At 42.1% G+C, this 24,251-nt stretch overlaps 1 protein-coding gene across 1 annotated transcript in view; it reads right to left on the bottom strand.

Moving 5' to 3' along the window:
* Positions 1–3,319, bottom strand: part of LOC118423418 — a 9,807-nt gene extending 6,488 nt beyond the window's left edge. The window contains exons 1-3 of the mRNA XM_035831561.1: positions 3,171–3,319; positions 1,987–2,218; positions 1,074–1,313 (exon numbers count right to left, since the gene is read on the bottom strand). Coding sequence (XP_035687454.1) covers positions 1,074–1,313; positions 1,987–2,215 — 469 coding nt within the window. The 5' untranslated portion in view covers positions 2,216–2,218; positions 3,171–3,319. The remainder of the gene's footprint in view (positions 1–1,073; positions 1,314–1,986; positions 2,219–3,170) is intronic.
* Between the last annotated feature and the right edge of the window lie 20,932 nt (positions 3,320–24,251).

Here is a 24,251-nt window from a genome sequence, read left to right as displayed (position 1 = left end):
AAAAAACAGCCAGAGCCTAACCTCTGCTTGGAGAGTAAGTTTGTTATGGGTAGAAGGCTAGTTTTGGAATGTAACGAACATAACAAAACGTGGAAAATATCATTAATAAATACTGAACGGTACTAATTTCAAATAAAAACGTTAACATTATGTCCATTGCTGTCTGTTTATTGAGAATTTTGTATCTATAATTGTCATACCTGTAATATACAAGCTCATTAAACTAAAGGCAAATCGTTTAATACTGACAGACTTAATATGTTTCTGAATTGAATTTCAGTAGCGTGGTATCCCACACGCTCATAGTTTTCTGTGGATTGAACTGTGACCAGCTTTGAAACACGTAACTGACACTTCAAAACATGGGGAACTACACGATAGAATATCAGCTAAAATAGTGTGTACCTTACTTTGTCTTAGTTATGAATGTTTCATAAAACATTTCATAAAACTCATCAAAGTAAAAGTAATTTCCGAGTTGAATGTCAGCAACGTGGTAGCCCTCACGCACACAATTGAATGTGAAATGAATGCGCTCTAGATCTTGAAAACAAAACGAACACAATGAAAATGGCAAACTTCCTTGATAACTACTGTACTGTTAAATTGTCTTTGCTTAAGAGCTACAAGAGCTAATACAAACATCCTAATCATATTCCCTACGGGTCATAAAACGAGCATATTTTAGATCTGCAGTGACGTTTTTAACTAACCTAGACAAACAGCGAATCAAACAACAATAAATAATACTCATGACACAGGTATTTACAGCCGTGAAACCAGCTTTAATGAATTACAACGTTAAGATTAAAGATAGCAATTAATACATCGAATCCTATATAACATATACACTTTTACTCCATTGCCACCATCGCCATGACATTTTTTATGCTTACCTTATTCTTGTGCGTTTGAGACCACATTTGATACACATGGTGACAGATCAGATTCGTAATTTCCGCTCTTTACCAGCATGTCATAATATATTTATATCATACAAAATGTTATATCACATCATATATGACATTACATGGCATATTAGCTTAACATATACATGTACGCTGGTTACTTACCCCTAAAGGCAATGAAGACTTCCTCCTTGTCCTCCGTCTCAGCCACCATGTACGTCACACGTCCATAGCAGGACACAGAAGCACTGGCGAAGTCATGGCTCTTCAGGTCTGTGGTCAGGAACTCCTGCACGGCTTCTGGTGCCTCCTTGTACACGGCCTGACAGCACACCAACGCACGCTGGATGTCCGCGGGCCTCAGGTTCTTTGGCTTAGAGGTAGGGACTTTCTCAGGGGTTGCTCCTTTGTAAACGTAAGTGTTAGTGTAAGTTTAAGAAACTTTGTGAGTCTACGATACCAACTAAGCTGCTCTTTGTAATAATTGTTTACCTGAAATTGTGAAAAGCAGACATCCAGCAGCACAATTGTACAACTGTTGTTTGACAGTTAAACTGAAAGAATGCGCAAAAGTTATGAAAAACACACAAAAAAGATGAGATCCAAATTTCCAAATAAAAAAAAGAGAAAAGATCAAATCCATAATTCCATTAAGAATAATCTAAATGTAACAAAACAAAGAGACAGGAGGGTTTTTAGGAGCTTGATGGCAATCCCTTAGGCATATATACACGGCGTCGTAGGCTCTTCTTGTCATCTGGTATTCGTAGTGTTTTAAGCGTCTTTGAGGGTGACCAGTCAGCACCAAGGATAGCGAAACTTTCCATAAAATCGGTAAATATTCATCCAGGCGGTTTGAATGACAAGACATATTCATGGAGCCTTACAGGTGACTACCTCAAACAAAAGTCATTAAAAGGGCTTGAGAATTGTAGTGATTTATTCCAGGCATTTCTAGTCACGGGCACTGCTACCTTCGACAAATAAATTGTATCCTACGTTCATTTGACACAGGAAACATTAATAGGAAAAAAAAAGATTAGTGTTACATTAGTACTATGATCTGCGAAGCCTTTACCAGACTTAACGGCTGAGAACTCGTATTCGGCCCCCGGCTCCAGGTCGGAGTACGGCTCCTCGGCGCTCCCCTCCGCGAACACTACGTCGTCCGTGTCCGCTCTCGTCAGCAGCTGCGGAGCCTCTCTCAGCCCGAACACCACCACAAGCTTGGCCGGCGTGGCGTGTTTCAGCTGCAGAACCCTGCGTGTTCCGCTTTCAGCGTGTACAAACGTCGCCTTCTCTGTCATGCTCTGAAAATGTAACCGGCGTTACAGAACGGAAGTAGCTTTTCATAGCTACAGCCTACACTAATAACACCGACAGGTCATATGTACGGTCAAAGGTCAGGGGTCATGTTGGGAATGACACGGGCGGCACCATGATTTCAAAGTAGTACTAGTAGAACACAGTTTTTCGCCTATGGGGATTTCTATAGTTAAGGACCCCGAAGTGAGGAAGTTCGACGCCTCAAAAGTTATAGCAGGGTGCAAAAGTAATCAACAACAATTGAATATGTTGGAGTTCAGGGTAGAATCTACTAAATATGTGAAAATGAGCTTAAATTTTCCCAGAAAGACCCCAGCGGAGATCACCATACTGCAGCCGACACACGGAAGTAGCGGGAACAGGATTCGTGCGCGAAATTCTACCCGGCAGCCAAACAAATCGTAACCCAAGTCATACAGCCTCAAACTTACGTATTCCTCTACTATCCACTCGGTGACGTGAACAGAAAAAATTCTATGGCTTTTCAAGAACTGCGACGTACAGTATTTTGTGCCCGACCTTACTTTTGTCCACGGGGGTCGCCCATAAATACTGTGTTCTGCGACCATAAAGGTAACATGATATAATAGAGAAATCATGGAAAGAAGTATGAAAGAGGGCAACGCTTACTAAGTAATTCTCGTCCGTCACATATAACAGTTATCACTCACCCTGAAAGAATACCCTCCCCCCGTGTGAAGTACTCCAGTATCTAAACTATGTATATTACTGTGTGGGTGCAGTACACTAGAGATCTATCAAACACACGTATATCAAAGTGGTGGATATACATGCAATGTAAGTATTACTTCTAAATCACAATTAACAGAACAATGGTCGACATGGCTGTTAGCCGTAACAAGAGCCAACCCGTCCTGGCTGTCAAAAGCTCATGATATTGATATTGACCCAAATGCCATTACATCTCAACCTTACCTTGGTTTCACCACAGACACCGAAAACTTCGTGAAACGACTGTACAGACCATGAAGATGTCTTTGTAGTAAAACCTGGCACCGTGGTTGTCAGCACTTCCCAGAACTAAGTTTCGGTAGGGCACGGTGACTACGAAACTGCTGTTCTACGAAGTTGGTTTCGGTGCAGTAGGGTATTCTGAGAAGGTCGCGTTGTTAATTTGTCATACATGAGCAGGCCCATGTGGTAGACTCACGTCTACGTATGGTCAGATAGAAAAGTCCAAACACTTATTGTGTCGGATGATTACAGACCATTTATCACTGGCATCGTAGTAGTCAGGCAATGGCTATACACATATATGGAAGGGACCAAACCAAGTAACGAGGGGGGAGGGGGTGGTGCTGGCTTTTTATGGACCGATTTATTGCCATGTAAAGTTTGTCAGATGAACGGGTTTGGCTGCAGTTTTTGATTGATAACACTGCATACAAAGTATTAGGCGAATCAAATATGCAGCCAGTTGTCAAGGGCTTTGTGTCAGCCATGGTTGGCTGGCTTGTGTTACTAGCTAGTGTTAATGAACTAGCCACCAACTCCAGATGTCTGTAAAATGCCTGAATCAGAACCTGCTATCAATTTTAGCTTCATTGCTTGACTACGTGAAACTGCTCTTCTGCGAAGTCGGTTTCGGTACACGGTATTGGGAGAAGACATTTGCTCTGGAAGGTATCTGACATTTAAAATAGTTCTTGGTGCCAAATGTTGGCTTGTGCATTGGATATTAGCATAAAATATCCATGTGTGCTTTTGGTACAGTCTTGAAATATTTGTACTATATATATATATACATATATATATATATATATATATATATATATATATATATATATGATTTGTACTAATATATATATATATATATGCTCTACCACGGGCGGGGTTAGGAACACAGCTTTGGAACACCGATCGACGCCGCCACCATCAATATCCCACTTAACTTTATCACGCGACTCAGGTAGCGGTTGGCTGGTTTGCAAAGAAAGACTTGAAGGTCGTATCTCATATTTAAACATTCGTGCGTTTCAAAGTGTTTTGTACCTGTCCATGGCTTTGACATTCATGTTTAGGAACAAATACTGGTCGGGCTTGTGTTGCTGTTATTCAACTCCGCACACAAAGGCATCGTCAGTACCAGACGTCTCGATTTACCTGACACACATAAAACCAGAAAGATATTCGCGTCAAGTACTTAAAAGGAGCCGACTTTGCTCTTCATGGCCATCTTTATACCACAACGATTCACGTTGGCACATACTTGGTGGTTGATTACGTTGTATGTTGACGCGAGTCAGTGAAACCAAGCAGCAGATTACAATTATAAAACATGACTTTCTGGCACAAACCCTATCTGGATCAAATTGCATTGTATTCACACGTGCACAATACATGCTATTACCAACTTTAACACCCAATACGTTCTCTTTTTCTAAACGTCAACATTCGCCGTCGCGACTGAAGTAGCCTGCACAAAAGACCTTTAAAAGCATTACGAACAATGCATACTATATACAGCCTTCCAAGAAGTAAGTTTCAGTATACATAGGGGATGTATCGTTTTAATTTACAGGTGGGGGTAACGGTCTTAGAAAAACAATACGAAAAGCTAGAATCAGGTCGAAAAACGATAAAATAGCGTTTAACAACAGATGTTGTTTCCAGACATGAATCATGTGAAAGATTGGTTCTTTGATGAACGCATCAATTGTATCCACCGGACACACGTCATCAACGAAAATCGACCAGTCCCCAGGACTGAGCGAAGAAAGGGACGCTACAACTGACTAGAGAAGTTGCGTCGTGGGGACTGCACAGTGCACCTGTGGTAAGTAGAACTTACGAAGTTCTGGTGAAAAAATACAAGAGGTTTAGAGAGAGAAGAATGACAATTGTGTCGTGCAACCGAAGAGTGTACCTGTGGTGAATAGAAATGAGTTCTTTTTAGAGAAAACTTAAAGAGCAAAGACTGGCCCATAATGAGGTACTGTTGCATTCACTAATTACATGTGGCCTCCTCCTGAAGGAAGGGCAGCAGTTCCCCTACCAAATATAGCTCGCCCTTATTTCTAATTGCGCCATATTGAACCTCAATTGTTTGTAGAGGAACATTGTGGCTTTATTTCATTGTTTTACGGGATTGCATTTGTCTTTTGGCATGTGACATTAAGCCGGCGGTCCTGTGTATGACTACGAGGGAGCTTCAGGCATAAGCCTCAAGCGCCAAACCTCCGCTCGTAACGGAGCCCAACACACTTACCCTCTTTTATATTTTTTTCCATGATTTCTCTCCATTATATCATGTTACCTGTGTCATACCCAACATGATCTCTGAGCGTACACATGACCTGTCGGGTGTTGTTAGTACCAGCCGTAGCTATGAAAAGATACTTTCCGGTCATGTGATATTGTGATTATTTTCAGAGCATGACGGAGAAGGCAACGTTTGTGCACACTGAAAGCGGAACACGCAGGGTTCTGCAGCTGAAACATGCCACACCGGCCAAACTCGTGGTGGTGTTCGGGCTGAGGGAGGCTCCGCAGCTGCTGACGAGAGCGGACACGCAGGACGTGGTGTTCGCGGAGGGGAGCGCCGAGGAGCCGTACTCCGACCTGGAGCCGGGGGCCGAGTACGAGTTCTCAGCCGTCCAGTCAGGTAAAGGCATCACAGATTACTAGATGGATCATATATTTTTCTGTCAAAATGTCTTGTCAAATGGCCGCAGGTTAAGAATAAGAGCATATTTTTTTAAGGTACCGACGGTTCCCGTGACTGATTTGGAAATGCAAGGGAATAAATCACTACATTTCTCGTAGCCTCTTCAATGACCATTGCTTGTAGTACTTATCTGCAATGCTTCATGAATTTGTCTTCAAACTGGCTGGCGTTTAGTTCTACGACTATCCTTCTGTGGCATGTGCCACCCACAATGGCGCTAAAACGACATCAGAAGCCAGATGAACAGAGTCATGTGGGTCTCGTATTTTTTGTATTATGCATTTTGCTTCTTGCTTTTTGTAAACTACACAGCTACAGAGCAACATCAGAGACCAACAATAGCACGAACAGCAAATAGTGTAGTTTCCTTAGCTTACACTTACGTATGGTGTACTGATCTTATCATTTACTTAGGGGCGACCATTGGAGAAGTTCCTACCTCGACGCCAAAGAACCTTAGGCCAGCGGACATCCAGCGCGCGTTGGTGTGCTGTCAGGCTGTCTATGAGGAGACACCAGAAGCTGTACAGGAGTTCCTGACCACAGAACTGACGAGCCATGACTTCGCCAGTGTTTCTGTGTCCTGCTACGGGAGGGTGTCGTACATGGTGGCCGAGACGGAGGACAAGGGTGAAGTCTTCATTGCATTTATGGGTACGATACCTGCATATATGTCAAGCTACGTAGTACAATATATATAAGCATGCTATTTAAGAGCAGCAAAGATTAATTCCCTTTGTCACCCATATTTAAAATTTGTCCAAAAAGGTACCATAACAAGGTCGGCAATAAAATGCTATGCCGACGGTGAAAATTGAGTAAAAGTGTATATATGATGTAGGAGTCGGATTATATGCATTGATTTATATGTTTTATTTTTGGCGTTTTACATCATAAACCAAATTCTACTGCATAAAATGTCTATACTATCATAATTGTTTATTGTTGTTTGATTTCGCAATTGTCTAGGATGATATAAAAACTACACTACAGCTCTGAATAATGCTCATTTCATGATTCATAGGGGGATAAGTATGTTCTACCGTGGTTTTCATTCATCTTCTTTATTAATTAACGTTTCCATCTAATATCTAACTGTGCGGTAGTTACCGATGACATTTGCAATTTTCACTGTGTCCGTTCCGTGTTCCAAAACTAGAGTGCCGTCATCCCACGTCAAGCGTATGTGGGCTATCCCGTTGTTGAAATTCAGCTAGGAAAATGCGTCTGTTACTTTCAATTTTGCCTTTAGTTTAATGAGTTTTATGGTTTGTTTAATGACAACAATAAGTGCAACACTTACGAACAGAAGGCAAAGGGCACACTATTTTTGTTTAATATTTTCACCTTATCTATCAATGAGATCCCTTAAATTTGACGTGTCAGTTAATTGTTCCAAAACCAACCCTCAGAAACTATGAGCGTGTGGGTTTTCACGGTATTGAAATTCAATTCCGAGGCACAAGTCTGGTACTAACGATTTTCATTTAGTTTGATGAGTGTTAGTGTAACATTTTCAAAGAACGAAAAAAGGAACACGTTGTTAAACGTTTTTGTTTGACATTTGTACCCTGCAGTACTTATTAATAGTATTTCCCGCGTTTTGTCATGTTCGTTACATGTCCCAACACTAGCGTACCTTCTGCCCACAACAAACCGCGTGCGCGTGGGATACTCCTGCACTAAAATTCAACTCAGAAGATATGTCTGTCTTTTTCAATTTACTAGGAATTTTATGGTATATCCTTAAATTGGTAAATGCTACGTTCTTTAAGGATAACACAAGAGTGGAAAGTGCAATGTTTCTACTATATTTTCTGTCAGGAACGAGCAGTTTCCAGGATGTGATGGACAACTGTTCCATCTGGCAGCAGCTGGCATCAAGCGGACCTGACGGAAAGAATACTGCGATGGGAGGCCGTTGTCATGCCGGATTCCGCAAAATGGCCTCTTCTATCCCAGTCGACCCGTTCTTGCAAAAGTACCAGCGCCATCGCATAATTCTGTGTGGACACAGCCTTGGTGGCGCCGTGTCGCACATCGTCGCGCTAAACATGCTGGTGGAGCTAAAGAGAAGGGGACTCCCCACCGACAGCATCATGTCCATCGCGTTCGGAGCGCCGTTCTTCGGTGACGAGGGCCTCCGTTCCTACGTGGAGAAGCAGAACCTGCCCGACTGCCTGCTGACCGTGGTGAACCAGAAGGATCCTGTGCCGCGCCTTCTCCGATTGGCGGAAGCCGTCCAAACCGCTGTGACAACGACATCTGCTAAGGTGAGAAACGTGCACGTTTTCTTCATGGAAAGCTGTACGGTACCTGTATATGACAGCTGGTGCTTGTGACGTTTTGTTGTGACGAAATCATTATGACGTGAAGACAATATGTTACTGTATTCAGACGGGACGTTTTTAGTCGATCTAGGGACGGGGGGGCGGGTGATGGTGGGTGAGGCCCGCGTTTTTAACGCCTGTAACTTCCAAACGACTTATTCAAAATAAGTATTGAAAATACTTGTTAGGGTTCCACCATCCTAACACTTGTAAGGGTCCACGAACTTGAATGTTTAATTTTTTCAGCAAATAATTGCAAATAGTTGCCAAATAAATTCACCAAATTTGGGGACTCTAGCGTACGCCGTTCTGGCGTGAAAGCCCCCCCCCCCCCCATCTTGATAGGCTAAGAAATATTACATGGCTATTGTCATGTCTGTACAGGTGAAGAGATTCGTCAAAGATGCCAAGCCGTTGTTCACACCGATACTGAAGATGGTATCGTCCTCTGGGGTTGGCGGTCCTGTTGTAGCGGCTGCAGCGGCGGCTGCCGGCACCATGCTGGATCAGCTTCCCGCTGCCATGGATGAACTGGACGGGCTGATACGGCAACAAAGCGTAAAGATGGAGGAGTTGAACTCCACCTACCGGCCTGTTGGATGGTACATGTTCATCACGTGTCGCGAGGCTCCAGCCGGTTTACGCACATCATGGGAGAAATTCTACATCCGAGAGGAAGGGCAGATCAACAGGTTCATATCGGACAGTGGACATCTCAGTCGTGAGTACTTCAAGCAGTTTTGAAATACACCCTGACTCACCAAACATGTCATTTTTGTTTCATAGAGTTACGCAGCCTCTAGTGTACGCTATTTCACCTTTGTTGTACTTCACTTCAGTTACTTATTATATTAATAAAAATGGAGGTATAGTTATGGGAGTTTCTGGATATTTGTGGTCGGCATAACTCAAGATTCTCTGGATGGAAAACAATGATATGTGGTTTGTCGGTAGGTGTTAGGAAGAGGAAGGTCAAAGAGAAAGAAGGTCAATCTTTGGCCTCTTTGTATGTGACCTTGGTACTGCAGAAATTCCATTTTTTGTATCTTTTGACGTGGACATGCCATGGTCTTGATTGGGGGGGGGGGGGACTTGTGACATAAGGGATGCGTGGTGTATGTTTGGGTCCCCTAGCAGGTAGCTCTGGAACTGCAGGGGCGTTTTGTCAAAATCTTATAAGGAGGATAACTGAAAAAGGGAACGGCTGCTTTAGATGATATTTGGCATGTAACTAGCTTATACAGATGTGTACATCATTAAGTGTAAATTACGTAAGCTGGAAATAAATTTGCATATTTAATGAGGAAAATCTATATTTGTAGTGTTTTCCATTATAGGACTTAAAGATCTGTAACATACGTAATTTGTGGCTGGTGGGACATGAACAGTTACAAATTATGCAAATACGTCCCTAATTTGCATAATCAATGTAAAAGTGCCATTATTTTTCTAAGTGGTAAATGATTGGACGATCAATATTGTAACCGGTGTGAGTTATCTAGGTATAAGGCGTGCATAACCAAGCATATATAATGTTTTGCATGCAGTGGTGAGTAAGTATATGACTTGTGTCTTAATGATTTCTGCGTGACTTCAAGTATTAAGTCTCAAAATGGAATACAAGTGTTGAATGAACATTCACATTTTGCATACATATAACATACAATCCTTTCAGGGGATAAGATACACGAACACAAAGCAGTGTACTATGCGACAGCCTTCTATAACGTGTCACCTAGGAAGGAGTACGACAGAGTCCTCACGCAGGCTCCAGTTTGTGACGTAGTTGACAGCTTTGCTCCCGAGATATGGATTCCTCGGAACGTCTCCATGGAAACAGCCTTCCCTCCACGCGTCAATAAAGTTTCACTTGTCAGCATTGGTACGTGACTCTTGGCTAAACTTGATCAACAATTAGCTTGAAATTTCTGTTAGTAATTCTTCCTAGCTGTGGTCCCTTACTTGAAGTACAACAGTACAATTGTATCAAATAACAGACAGGAGTCTCACAAACAAAGAGCTTGCGTGGCGTAATCGGCAGCGCGTTTGGCTCAGGACCTAGAGGTCCGGGGCTCGAGTCGTGTCATGTCAACGATCTTGTGCCCTTGGGAAAGGCACACGACTTTCCCCACTTCAGTCAGGTGGAAATGAGTACATAGCACCGGTTAGGTCCGTCGGATAGGACGTAAAATGGAGGTCCGGTCTTTGGAGAGAGCCACACCCTACACACTTATCGAAAAAGTAGGGGTCGTTCCCGGTGTGAGTCGTTCAAAACATATAGTCCTCTGCCGCAAATTGAGGTCACGGACATTGTATCAAATATGTCTATTTGAATAATGTATTTCAGTTCTCGTATTGAGGTCATTGGGCACTGTATACAGGCTTCCATTTCAGACCTTTACGATTTAGCCCCGCCTATTGTAAGCTCCTCGCAATTTAGCTCCTGGCTGCGAAGAGAAAGTAGTCGGTCCAAAGAATACAATACAAAAATGCAAGAAAATACAATATGCTAATGAGATATTCAGTCTTATAACTATAGATACTATCAATTAGGATGATTTTAATACTATGTAGAATTGAACAATGGACATTGTGCCAAAAATGTCTATTTGAACAATATTTCAGTCCTTATTAGGGCTGGACTAAAAATAGTAAGTGGGGAAGAGATACCCTCCTTACTAGTCCAGCCATGTCAACTGTGACAATCAAAATTGCAGTGCTTTGGCCACATGAGAATGCCTTGACTCAAGTGAACACTTTTTGTCTTCTTTCAATTACAGCAAGCCAGAAAGGGGACAAGGATAGTGGGAAGTTGTTGGTGACCATTGACGGTGAAAATCTAGACTTCTTCGTCACTTTGGAAAATCCTTTCACAGGTAACCGTCACTTGCATATAATTGCCTGTAAATTTTCCTTTTTTCAAGCGTTCCATATGCCTTTATGAATAACACCATGGAGAGGAGCAGATTGTTTTCCACACAGCAAACACGTGTAGAGAAAATGATACTGGCTTGCGACAACATTTTTGTTAACTGTATAGGAGATGTTCATTTGGGCTCCCTTGGAAATCAGTTTTATCAAAACTGTAGGGACTACCCTGAAAGATTAATAAATAAATAAATATTATGATGCAGTGCTTTGTTTACACAAGTAACTGAAACCCCGGGTTGTTTTCCTCTGAATTTTTCAGGCGTTCCATATGACAAAACAAGAGGAGTTTCTGTAAACTTTAAAAGTTCTCGCCAAGTTGTTCTCGAGTGTTACCTAACTGACGAAGCCTTCGACCCTTTTCCCACCGTCACGGTTAGAACTCACTTTCATGAGATCCTTCATCAGACATCGAAGGATGAAGTAAAGGTAAGAGTCTTGCCATTCGATTGAAAACCTTTTTATGAAAATATGGTCTCTAGTGTAATTATCCCTGACAAGCTGGATTTTTCTCCATAATTTCAGAATTTAGCGTTGGTCTGATTGTCTTTATAATTTACCAGCACTTTGACGTTGTGTATTTCACAGCAAGTGAAGGGTTGTACATTGGGCCAGCTCGCTGTTGGACGTTTGAAGCCGGAACTGCTCATCAAGGCAACACAGCGTTGCTTGGCAACAGTGATGATGATACCAGAATCCATCCGACGAAGGGAAATGTCAAAGAACACCATGTTGACGTATCTGGACAGTCTTGACAAGAGCCGACGTGCCGTTCGGAATGGTTAGTTCTTGGAAATGTAAAGTTAATACATATGTATACATTCAAGATCACTGCTTACATCACATCATGAATCAAAGCAGGAAGAGAAGGTTTTTAGATTCTTTTAACTGATCCACATTCATTTTTCCGCTCTTCCTTTTTTAGTTCCTTATGTATTTTACCCTTTTAGGTAAGAAGAAACCAGAGCTATTTGACATGGTGGTAGATGCCTTGTCTGGTGGCCTAGAGAAGCTCCAAGATGACATCCTGCTATCTGTGGTGGGTGAGATCGTGGCTGAAGTTGGCGACCATCTAAAGGTGACGTACCCATGGCGTCTGAAAGACTGGGTGCTAGGAACGCTGCTAAGTCTTACGGCGGTGGCTGGTGTGGTAGCCACAGGTAAGGGTTCGCTTAGAAAAATCAGTTAATTGCAAATGTTTGCCCGTGGGCGAACTGCAGGTAACATGAAAGGGCACAGACAGTGTAAAACAATATAGCAAGTGTCTATTCTAGTCTAAAAACTAACTCTAGATTCTGGGTTATTGGGTTCGACTTCTTTTTCGGAAACAGTGGAAGACAAAAGATCCTATCTTTCCTATTATGTGTGGGTTTTGTGATGTTAGCAGTGAGCGTGGAGAGATTTGGGTGGAATTTGTTACCCTTTTAAACAGTTCTTTTCATTCAAGGTCGTAGAACGAAGAGTTTGACATAAAATGTGTTTCGTCATTCACCATGTAACATGTTTGACGTACATTGTTTGCAAGTTCTTTTGCACACAGGTAGCTTCCTGTACCGCCCTTTCTCAATGTCAAGTGGGTGGGCAATAATTCTAATTTTTCTGATTCCTGCGCCGGTTGTGCGAGTTTCTTAAAATAAAAAAAATCTTTACCACATCTTTCGGTGGTAGGGGCAGTTCCCATCCTATATGTTGACTTTGAATATTTTCTTAACCAAGGCGGAGCCTTTGGTGCCTACATTGGAGCCATAGCGACTGTTCTGACGGGAGGTGAGGCAATAGCTACGGCCGCCGCTGGTATCATAGCGTCAGGAGCTAGCATCGCCGGCAACATCAAGCTTCAGAAATACTTCACTGATGTGGAAACGAATTACAAGGGTGTTGTCAAGTAAGAGTCAAGAATCAACTCATTCCGAGTCTATGACTTACCTATAACTAAGCTTTGCTTCTTTGACTTAATGACAGTATGGAAAACTCATTAATTGATATTATATCTGGACATTATAATCGACTTCATCATACCAATTATGGATTACAGGACGCTAATAGAGGAGCTGCCATCTGTGCAGGATGCGAACGAAGAGAACTTGATCCGTGACAAGGCACTGGACGATAACGTGTACAGTCTAGAATCTGCTCTCATGACCAAGTATGAGGTGCGTTATGTATGAAAGTGTTTAACTTTGTGACAAAGCTAAACAATTGCCTCCTCCACTGAAGTGTCTGCTAGCTGATACATGTAATTTTGATGATAATAAAGATGTCATATTAAAAGATGAATGTAGTTTGGTGATAACGTGCCTAGAACAGCATTTCGCATTTGCTTCGTCCAGATGCTCAGATGTCTAGATGAAGAATTTGACTACATTGCAAAACTTCACCCTTTCGAGTCTACTTGGGGGAATAAGCTAGGCACGGCAACTAAAGAATCCCAACAGGAGGCAGTGAGACGCTGCCAGATGACCTGTGACCTGTTCCGGATCCGTCAGCTGCTCATGAAGACTTGCTTCGTGGGTCTGATCGGTCCGCAAGACGCAGGCAAGACGACACTCATCAAGACGCTCTGGGGAATGGAGGAGGTGAAAGACATCGGGTTCCAGAAGCACACCCAAACACCCGTGCTTTACATGGCCAGGGGCACGGAGAGGATGGTGGTAAGAGGTTTAAATTTCTACGCCTGTACTACCAACAGTTTGTGGTTACTCGGCAAATACTGGCTGGGTCTTACAACGTTTCCATAATGTGACATGTAGCAAAGAGATGCATTATATATATATATATATATATATATAGATATATATATATATAGATATATACATATATATACATGTGTGTGTGTGTGTGTGTGTGTACAAATACCATCAAAATACAATATCAAAGCATAACTTTTCCATCAAACCATTTGCAGATTGTGGACTTTCCCGGCACGACCACAGTGGATACCCAGGTGGCCACGCTAGTTAACCACTGCGGCGGACTGGCCAGTTTCTTCATACTCGTCATGCCGTTCACGGGAGACCCCAGTAAGATAAACATTGAGCAACTCAAAACGGTCAAGAACTTCGGTTGCTCCTTCATCGTCTGTATCAACCAATGTGGGCGCTTTCCTGACGCTTTTAAGGTTTGTTCGTTTTACTAGAATTGCTCATATGGCATCAAATACTTCATCACACTCTTTTTTTCTGTTTTACGTGTGTACTTTTGTGTGTGCATATGTGCATGTGTTTGTATGTGTGTGCGTGTTTGTGTGCTCATGTGTGTGTGTGTGTGTTTGCGTGTCTTTATCTAAATATCTTCATCAGGATAGTTTCATAAAGTTGGTGCGTCACTGAACAAAGAGACTCTTTTTACACAACCCTGCTTTACTTTCACCGACATTTTTCTGACCGTATATCAACTTCCTGAGTTAATAAAGGTATAATACGGAATATGTGAGCAAAACAAAAAGGAGCTTTTCCCACTTTTTCTTTACATTGTTAGTTCAATCAACCCTATAACATTACATACCAATATTCAGGGAGAGATGCTGCGACATTACTGCACCACATAAGCATGATGTATAAAAATTGTGATCTTCCAACAAACAGATGGCACAGGCTGCTGGTCACTGCCTGGCTAGTGTTCCTTATCAGCCTGGCTTCCCAGTGGGGGGCCAGTTGACAGTTTCCTCTGAGTACAGTAGATTTAGTTTTCTGTACAAGGTTTCTTGCAGTTTTAAAGGGAATATGATCTCAGCTTGTTGATACCCTACAAAATAGACTAATAAGTTAATGATTATGTGCTCGTTTAGAATGATTAGACATGGCTGTTTCCAAAGAAGAAGATCTTCATCGTGCTCCAGTCTCCATGAGCCTAACTGATTATCCCACCCCGGGTATTAGATTCTCAGTCAAGTTCACAAGACACACGATCTAGATATGAGTGCATTTTATTCTTCATCTCTCGTCGCACATGGCACACAACCCCTGGACACCATCCAGGAGTGCCTCCCGCCACTCTGGATCTCCCCTCCAGACTCCCAGTCTGACCTCATGCCTTCTCTCTCTGACCCCTCTGGGTCCTACCATTCCACATACTAGTGGGGGGGGGGGGGTCCACTCAACACACAACACCGGGGACCTCCTGGTGGCCAGCATTTGTTGTTTACAAACAGGAGGGTCTAATTTCGGAAGTCACCAGGTTACAGCGCGCCTAGAGAGGAATGTTTGTAGGCTAATCCTTTACGTTGGAAACGTGAAATAATAATTGAACTTTATTTGCAAGTTCGTGCCCGAGGGCTAATTGCAAGTACATGGTATGAACATAGTAGATATACAAGTGACAATAATGACACAAAAGTATCAGAAAGTGGTAGTAAATCTGAGATTTCTTAGTTCTAGAATATTTCAAATTTGAGCGCAAATAACTGCAGCACTAGGGGTTCATTCTCATGGCTATACAGATGTGGCCACCTAGTAAGGTGACAGACAGCTGTCACCGAAACGTCGGTGTAAATAAAGCACTAATCTGATGAAACTACTAGTATTCACGAATCTTGATGAGCAGTTTTTAACATTCAACTGAAACTGCTTATAGCGTAACGTTTCCCTTAATTAATCAGATTAAAAGATTACACATAACTTTCGTTTCTTTCGTTTCTTTTCCACACTAGACCAAGAAAAAAACAGACAAGTTCCGAGCCGACTTCTCCGAGGTCCTGGACGTGAAACCTTCTGACATCTTCTTCACCGACTTCGTGGCCTGCACCCCTGAGATGCGCGCAGTTGGGCTGGTGGGAGTGGATGACGTCAGGCGGTGGATCAAAGACTGGCTGGTGAGGTATGACGTGTTCGAGAAGGACGAGACTGAGCTGAGCAGGGCTGTGAACGAGCAGGCAGCTGTAAAGGGTAAAGATGCTTAGATTTTGATATCAGATTTCAAACATTAGAAAAAAACAGGAAGCTATGACTTATCCATGTGATAGATTATCTATTAACAGAAGAAAATAATTGCAAGTTTGCTGTTAAGATTTGCAGACTAAGACCCTCCCCTGCCTTCCAGTGCATTTATGGAACAAATCATGGTTTAGGGCATAGTCTATGTTAATGAACAGTAATGACACGGTCTATCTTAATGAACTGCAAGGGCACAGTCTATGTTAATGAGCAGTAAGAGAACAGTCTATGTTAATGAACCGTAAGGGCACAGTCTATGTCAATGAACAGTAATGACACAGTCTATGTTAATGAGCAGTAAGGGCACAGTCTATGCTAATGAACAGTAATGACACAGTCTATGTTAATGAACAGTAAGGGCACAGTCTATGTTAATGAACAGTAAGGGTGCAGTCTATGTTAATGAACAGTAAGGGCACAGTCTATGTTAATGAGCCGTAAGGGCACAGTCAATGTTAATGAGCCGTAAGGGCACAGTCTATGTTAATGAACAGTAAGGGTACAGTCTATGTTAATGAACAGTAAGGGTGCAGTCTATGTTAATGAACAGTAAGGGCACAGTCTATGTTAATGAACAGTAAGGGTGCAGTCTATGTTAATGAACAGTAAGGGTGCAGTCTATGTTAATGAGCAGTAAGGGCACAGTCTATGTTAATGAGCAGTAAGGGCACAGTCAATGTTAATGAGCCGTAAGGGCACAGTCTATGTTAATGAACAGTAAGGGTACAGTCTATGTTAATGAGCAGTAAGGGCACAGTCTATGTTAATGAGCAGTAAGGGCACAGTCTATGCTAATGAACAGTAATGACACAGTCTATGTTAATGAACAGTAAGGGTACAGTCTATGTTAATGAGCAGTAAGGGCACAGTCTATGTTAATGAGCAGTAAGGGCACAGTCAATGTTAATGAGCCGTAAGGGCACAGTCTATGTTAATGAACAGTAAGGGCACAGTCTATGTTAATGAACAGTAAGGGGGGGGGGGGTGCAAACAATTCTATTTTCATTTTTTCCGCTTGAGCTGTACATAAATTGAAATACATTTTATTTTTTTTAGAATATTTAGTATTGTTTTAAGACGTAAATGCTTTCTTTGAACCAAGAAACGCTCACTACCGATGTTAATAGAGGGAGTCATCCCCCCTGCCATGCCTGTACTTATGCCCCTATCTTGGCAGATGTAATCATACTTTTCATTGGCCACGATTCCTGGATATCTTATTCTGATTGGCCAGAGTCCTGTGTGTATGTCCTTCTGATTTGTTCAAACTTTCAAAAGTCATTAACACATATGTGTTTTTAATGCACGGCTGTTAATGATTTTCCATCTGTTACGGCGTCATAACTCACATAAAATGGGACCTTCTGATTGGTCCACGTCACCTGACTATATGATAATTAACAGTCAGGGTACAGTCAATCAGTAGGGTTCGGCGTTTCACTTCCACTAAGTTGGTTTTGGTACATGGTATTCTGACAAGACCGTGCTTTTACTGAAGCACATATGAGTAGAGCTAGGTGATATGCACATACATGTACGTACCTGCTGGGCTAGTATACACCATGAGAACAAAGTACAAATCTACATTGTTATCACTGGCACTGTAGTATTTAGGCGACAGCTAGAATCAAGACAAGTAAGGGGTGTGTGTGTGGCGTCTTCTTGCCGTGTTTAAAGTTAGGAAAGTTTATAGGCGTGGATAACCGACGTTTTATAGCACTGCTTGCGAAGCATTGGGCAAGATATTACAAGATGTTAATGGCTTTGTTCCAATACGTGCTTGTTTGTTGTTATGCACATTTACAAACCAACAACCTGCTTACATTTAAGTTTAATTTTGTTGACTACGTAAAATCGTACTTTCGCTTAGATGGTTTTGGTGTAGGGTATTCCAAGAAGATCGCACTGTTACTGCACACATGCGCAGGTCAGGCGGTAAACTTACATAATGGTGTTCATGTTAGGTCAGTTCATGCTCCCGTGAGCAAAGTTCGAATAGACTCGTATTGTTTCATGATCACATGACATTGTTATCACTAGCTTTATTACATTTAGAATGGCAATGGAGACAGTAACGAAGCTGAACTGGGCAGTTTTTGTAACGAGGGTGAATGTTAGGCATCTGAATCCAGATTTAGCCTCGGCTTGAGTCGAGGACTAATAATGGGCCAATAAGAGAACTAACATCTTTCAAAAAGGAAGATAATAGTGGCAAAGAACGCACAGTACGGCTGCGGTAAGTAGTCATGCACTCTCTTTATATACATTGTATTGTTTTATCCGTATATTCCTGTAGTCATAGACTTTAGAATAAAGAAGTTTTGATATACTGATTGCTTTGCTATTGTTACCATACGTTGTGCCGTATGCAAATGTAGAACAGTAAAGTTCATTTAATTCAAATTGGGATGGGTGTAAGGGAAGGGTTTAAAGAAAAGTCTGGGCTGTCTAACCCTGCTGGTCACCGGGTGACGGACCCCAAAGGTATGCATGAAGGTTCGGCCTCGGATGGAATTTCCTTTAATGAAAAACTGGGTCAATCAAAATGTAAGCTCTGAATGGACTGGAAGGACGGCAACATCTCATCATTTTGATGCGTGTGTTCGCTGTGTGTGTTTGTGTGATTCTCTATGCGTTTCTCTCCCTCTCTCTCTGTGTTTGTGTACTGCGTGTGTTTGTGTATGTGTGGGCGTGTTGAAGTACTGTTGTACTCGTGTGAAATAATACGTGAGATGATGAATGAGACAATAAGAATATGGTTTATTGAATAAAATTACTGCAGCACAAACAGTTGAATTGCGTGCAATGTTTTGAAACGAACATATCAAAAACATTTTGTAACTAACATTATATTAAAAGCGTCGAGATGACATGCCACTATTAGATTGACCTCTAATTCGTCAATATATTTTGCTCTTAGAAGAAACGTTAGAACAACAGACACACGTTAACTGCACAAATCACAGACCCTCTTTCAATAGCTTCACAAAATATGGTAGGGTGTCGTTTTTGATACCGCTGTATTACCAGGAGCCCTGCAGTATCTTACATGAGTGAGTTTATTGTTGTTTGATAGTTTCCTATGTTTAACATGTGCCCATGGTCCAAGGTACACAGCTTGATTGACATGTTGATTGTCTTTATGATCCCATATCACCATGTAGTATTTGCTTGTTATAGATATTGGCTGCTTCGTAGCACAGGTCAACGGTCGATTTGGCTAATATTTTGGAGACAGCACTTGGTCAGCAATCCTTCCAAATCTTTTGTTTATATGATGATACACGTTTGGAAAAAATTGTGACCATTTATGCAGATTTGACGACTTTAGAAACATAAATTGGCAGCTAATTACAGCTAACAATATTGCTCTATATGTGTTGAAGTACTTTTGTGTATTCTTCAGCCTTTCTCCATGGCCTACTCTAAAGGGTGTGTGCGTGAGTGGGTGTAGGGCTGATATTAGGATTTTCCCATGATGAATATTGACTGAAGGAGACCATGTTGATTGGGTGGGTGTGGACAGCAATTTGCTTATGTGCCAAGTTTTAAATATGTTATTAATGATATACATGTGATATATACTCGTGGCATACTGGTATTTGCAAACACGCACAGAGAGAGAGAGAGAGAGACACACGCACACATAAACACATACCAACACAATTTCTCTTTCTCTCTCTCTCACACACACACACGCATACACGCACACAAATTGCCTTCGTATGTCATCCTAGTAATCATCATCGGTCGACGTGATCGCACATGTTCGCACATGCTTACACACGACGGGGTGATACCGCCCCTTACGGGGTGACATACCCTTTCGCTGGCTAATTACAAGACGGGGATGCGCCAGGTCTCCCGTCCGGGTGAATAATGTAAATCACCGTGTGGCTGATACGGTATGGAAGTTTGCCAGGTCTCCAACCGGGTGATTTGAAGTGAATCACCAACTCCAGACAGAAGGGTTTGCGCCACCACACCGCACCATCGCACGTGTGGGGGTTCTTTAACGTGCATGGGGTGTGACTCTCCCCATACACGGGACCTCCATTTAACGTCCTATCCGAGGGACGACTCATTTTTCACTTGAGTAAAGTGAGGAAAGTCGTGTAAAGGGCCTTTCCCAAGGGCACAAGACCGGCAACACGGCAGGCGGATTCGAACCGGCGACCTCACGGTCCCGGGCCGAATACACTACCACTGTGCTACGCGGCCCCACCCATCCTAGTAATACATTATTTGTAAGGCAAGTAGACCAAGTGATGTCTGCAAAATTAAAATCGACGTTTGGACCCCGAAGCAGATATGTGCTTAATATCTAGAACAAGCAAAGACTACAGTAAAACCTGTATTAGTGACCACCTTTGCACAGCGATCACCTGGCCATTGCTATCACATTTTGTCGGTCACTTGGATTTTCCCCATTGACCTAAGCATTAAGAAATAATCTATAGAGACTACCTGTCCAACAAGGCCACGGCTACACGATTTCCGGTCCCGTAGATACAGAATCACTGTTTATTGCGACCATTCAGCGGACGTCTGTCTCTCTGCGCCGAGTTTAAAATCGTAGTGTGCGAGTATTTGGAGTTCCCGACACCGTCATATTGGCGGTAGCGGAAGGTACGCGTGCCTTGAACGTTAGAGTGCAAGTCTTTGTCGGCAAATTTACCAACGTCAATATTCCACATATCAAAGATTTTCGGTAGATTTGACTTTGGCGGAGTCAGTTAAATTTTGAGACGATCGAGGCAATTTTATTTGGCGAGAAAGATCGGTGGGTACTGAAATAATGTGTAACTTATTGCTCGTGGCCAATTGATCTGTATTCTTGGCGACGCCTCAGAGGCGAGCCAAATGGTATATATTACGGTCAGTCTGCAAAAATTCTACGAATTGCACAGGAATGTTTCCACAGGCATGCGAGGCATTTTTCCACAGGCATCTATGGAATGTTAGCCACGAAGAATGTTTAATGGAATTTGGGTCATGTCCTAGATAGCTAGGATCAGGGGAATGGTTGGGCCAACACAGGTCAATTGATAGGAAGCTGGGATCAGGGGATGCATGGTTGAGGCCGGCTCAGGTCAACTGATAGGGATAGACCAGAAATATATTAAGGTCTTATTCTTGAATGATGGCAAATGTTAATTATATTCAAAGCCAAATGTAATTTTCATGGCATATACTGAAGGTATATCAAGATCACACACTAGTATTTTTCATGTCAAGTTCATTATATTGAATAATGGCAAATGGTAATTATATTCAGAGTCACAGAGAAAACTATTCTCCAAAATACACTAAAAAATGCAAGGTCATGTGTGGTGGGTCGTCAAGGAGCCATTACTATTATTCTAGCCTATTGATATATGATATAATCCAGTACAATACTGAGAACTCTTTGAAAATAAAATACTGCTGTGTTTTACCAAGGAGCTTTTGGTTTTACATGTCAGGACACACTCTTACAATCTTGCATTCAGGGTATATTGGGTTTGTACAGAGGGGCATGTTGGCTAGTTGTTTTGACTCATTCATATAGTTGCATAAATACAGAATTCCCATGAACCTTAGGGGCTCTAGTTGTTGGGACACATTCATACAATTGCATTCCAACAGAATTCCTATGTCCAGAATACGTCAATGCCCCGAGCACATACTTCCGTGTCGTCTGCAAATAGGTCAGGGGTCAACGTTCTGTTAGGTAACCAGAAGTACGTATCCCAGAAGCTTTTGCGAAGCTGGTTCAGTGAGTGTGTTTTGTCTTGCTGTATTCGCTGTTTTCGTGGCAGGCATGGTTGTGGTCGGGCAAGAAGCTGTGTACAAGACCGGAGAGGCCAGGAATCGGGTCTTCATGTCAAGGTCATTATCTTGAAGAATGGCAAGTTTGGGGATTTACACGATACATGGTTAAAAGCAAATTGTGGGGCGCATAACACAGAATATGACCGTGGATGGCATGGTTGTGGTCGGGCAAGAAGACGTGTACATGACCGGAGAGGCCCAGAATCGGGTTTTCATGTCAAGGTGATTATCTTGAAGAATGGCAAATGGTAATCATATTCAGAGTCACAGAGAAAAATTTCTATGACCATTGTGAAATAAATTCAGCAAATGCAAGGTCATGTGTGGTGGGTAGTCAAGGCAGCCATTGCTATTATCCTAGTCTTCATGTCAAGGTCATTATCATGAATAATGGCAAATGGTAATCATATTTAGAGTCACGGAGAAAAATATCTGTGACCAATGTAAAATAAATACAACAAATGCAAGGTCATGTGTGATGCGTCGTCAAGTCAGCCATTGCTATGATCCTAGCCTATTGATATAACGTTATGATATAATCCAGTACAGTACTGAGAACTCTTTCAAAAGAAATACTGCTGTGTTTTACTTGTCAGGACTAATTCTTACAATCTTACATTACGGGTACTAGTATATTGGGTATGTACAGAGGGTCATGTTGTTAGGGGGGGGGGGTAGATGTTTTGACACATTCAAATTGCATACCTACAGAATTCCCATGAACCTTAGGGAACACAGGGGCATGTTGGCTGTGTGGGATCTAGTTGATGGGACACATTCATTTATGCTCTCAGTACGGCGCGTCATGCAATAAAGTTCATTCATTCATTTATGCGGTTGAGGGTAACGTTATGTCCATAAATGCCCCGAGCACATGGTACTTCCGGGATGGGATATGTGATGTCTGCAAATAGGTCAGGGAAAATGTGAAGGTCACACACTAATACACACACAGACACACGTGCGCTTACATGCAAAATTACAAATCTGCACTTTGTGCTCAGTCATCTCACCAGCTGGGATCACAGCCCTACACAAGGCTACCCTCACATTACCCTAGACTAGAATTCAAATGACACTGGCTTCCTGGCACATGGTTGGAATGCCATTCCATTGCCATTCCAACATTGTCCCCTCACAGGGATTACATCAATTCGTGGTTTCTAGGCCAAATACCTTTAGCCCCAAAGGGAGTCCCCATGGACTCCCATGACCTACTTTCAGCCAGCGGCTGAAATGTACAATTGCATTCCTACAGAATTCCTATGAACCTTAGGGAACACAGGGGCATGTTGGTTATGGGGACTCTAGTTGTTGGGACACATTCATACAACTTTACAAGTGCATTCCTACAGAATTCCTATGAACCTTAGGGAACACATGGGAGGCTCTAGTTGTTGGGGCACATTCATCCTATGAACCTTAGGGAACACAGCTGGGGAATGTTGGTTATGGGGGCTCTAGTTGTTGAGACACATTCATACAATCATCGGCATTCGTACACTTCCTATGACTTTGGGCACTGAGGGGCATTTTGGCATTCCTACAATCCGTATGACTTTGGGCACTAAGAGGCATTTTGGTATGAACGTTTGGAAAGTGCAGCCATTTTGGGAAGGGAGGTCTATTTGTTGTCATCATTCCTCTTCTGGAGCCCTGCGCAACACGCAGTCCTGACATTTTGACTGAAGGATAAAACCTCATAACAGAAAGGTAAGATCCTATTGTATTGCTTAAATGGAAGCCATGCTTTTCTGTTATGTCATGAGATGTGTTGCAAATGTAAAAGAATTTATAACAACAGAACTTGTGTTGTAAAATGGTTCTCAGATCTGATGTAAGTGAGAGTTCTTCCCCTCTGATCATGTCATAGTAATTATTTCTATAGATGTGGAGAATTTGGGAACGGTTTTTTTTATATAACTTTGATATAACTCAGTTGCGTCATTGACCTTGTTCTTGTTATAGCATGGTTATTGCTTGAGATGGTGTATGTTTGTGGTAAAGAAATGTTTGCGTATGAGATTGCACAATTGTGTCAATGAAAAGTAAAGCTTAAATATAGGCCAGACTGTACATGTAACAATGGATATGGGACACATGACCTTTGCGCTGCTGTTATTGCATAGTAGTATTCGTTCCTTATAACTTTGCAGGAAACGGAAACTGACAAGGCTACACACGCACAGACCATGCAATGGTGTATACAGTTCCAGAGAACTTTTCAAAAGGTAATGTGAAAACCTGTTGTTTTCTCTGTGTACGTAACAAGTGAAAGTTGATATTATTCTTGATATAAAAAAATTCTTGATTTTTCCTATGGGTA

The sequence above is a fragment of the Branchiostoma floridae genome, chromosome 9 (genome assembly GCF_000003815.2).
Source record: "Branchiostoma floridae strain S238N-H82 chromosome 9, Bfl_VNyyK, whole genome shotgun sequence".
In the NCBI taxonomy this organism is placed as follows: domain Eukaryota; kingdom Metazoa; phylum Chordata; class Leptocardii; order Amphioxiformes; family Branchiostomatidae; genus Branchiostoma; species Branchiostoma floridae.
Note: the sequence above shows the minus strand (reverse complement) of the source record. Positions and strands in the feature narration are given on the sequence as shown.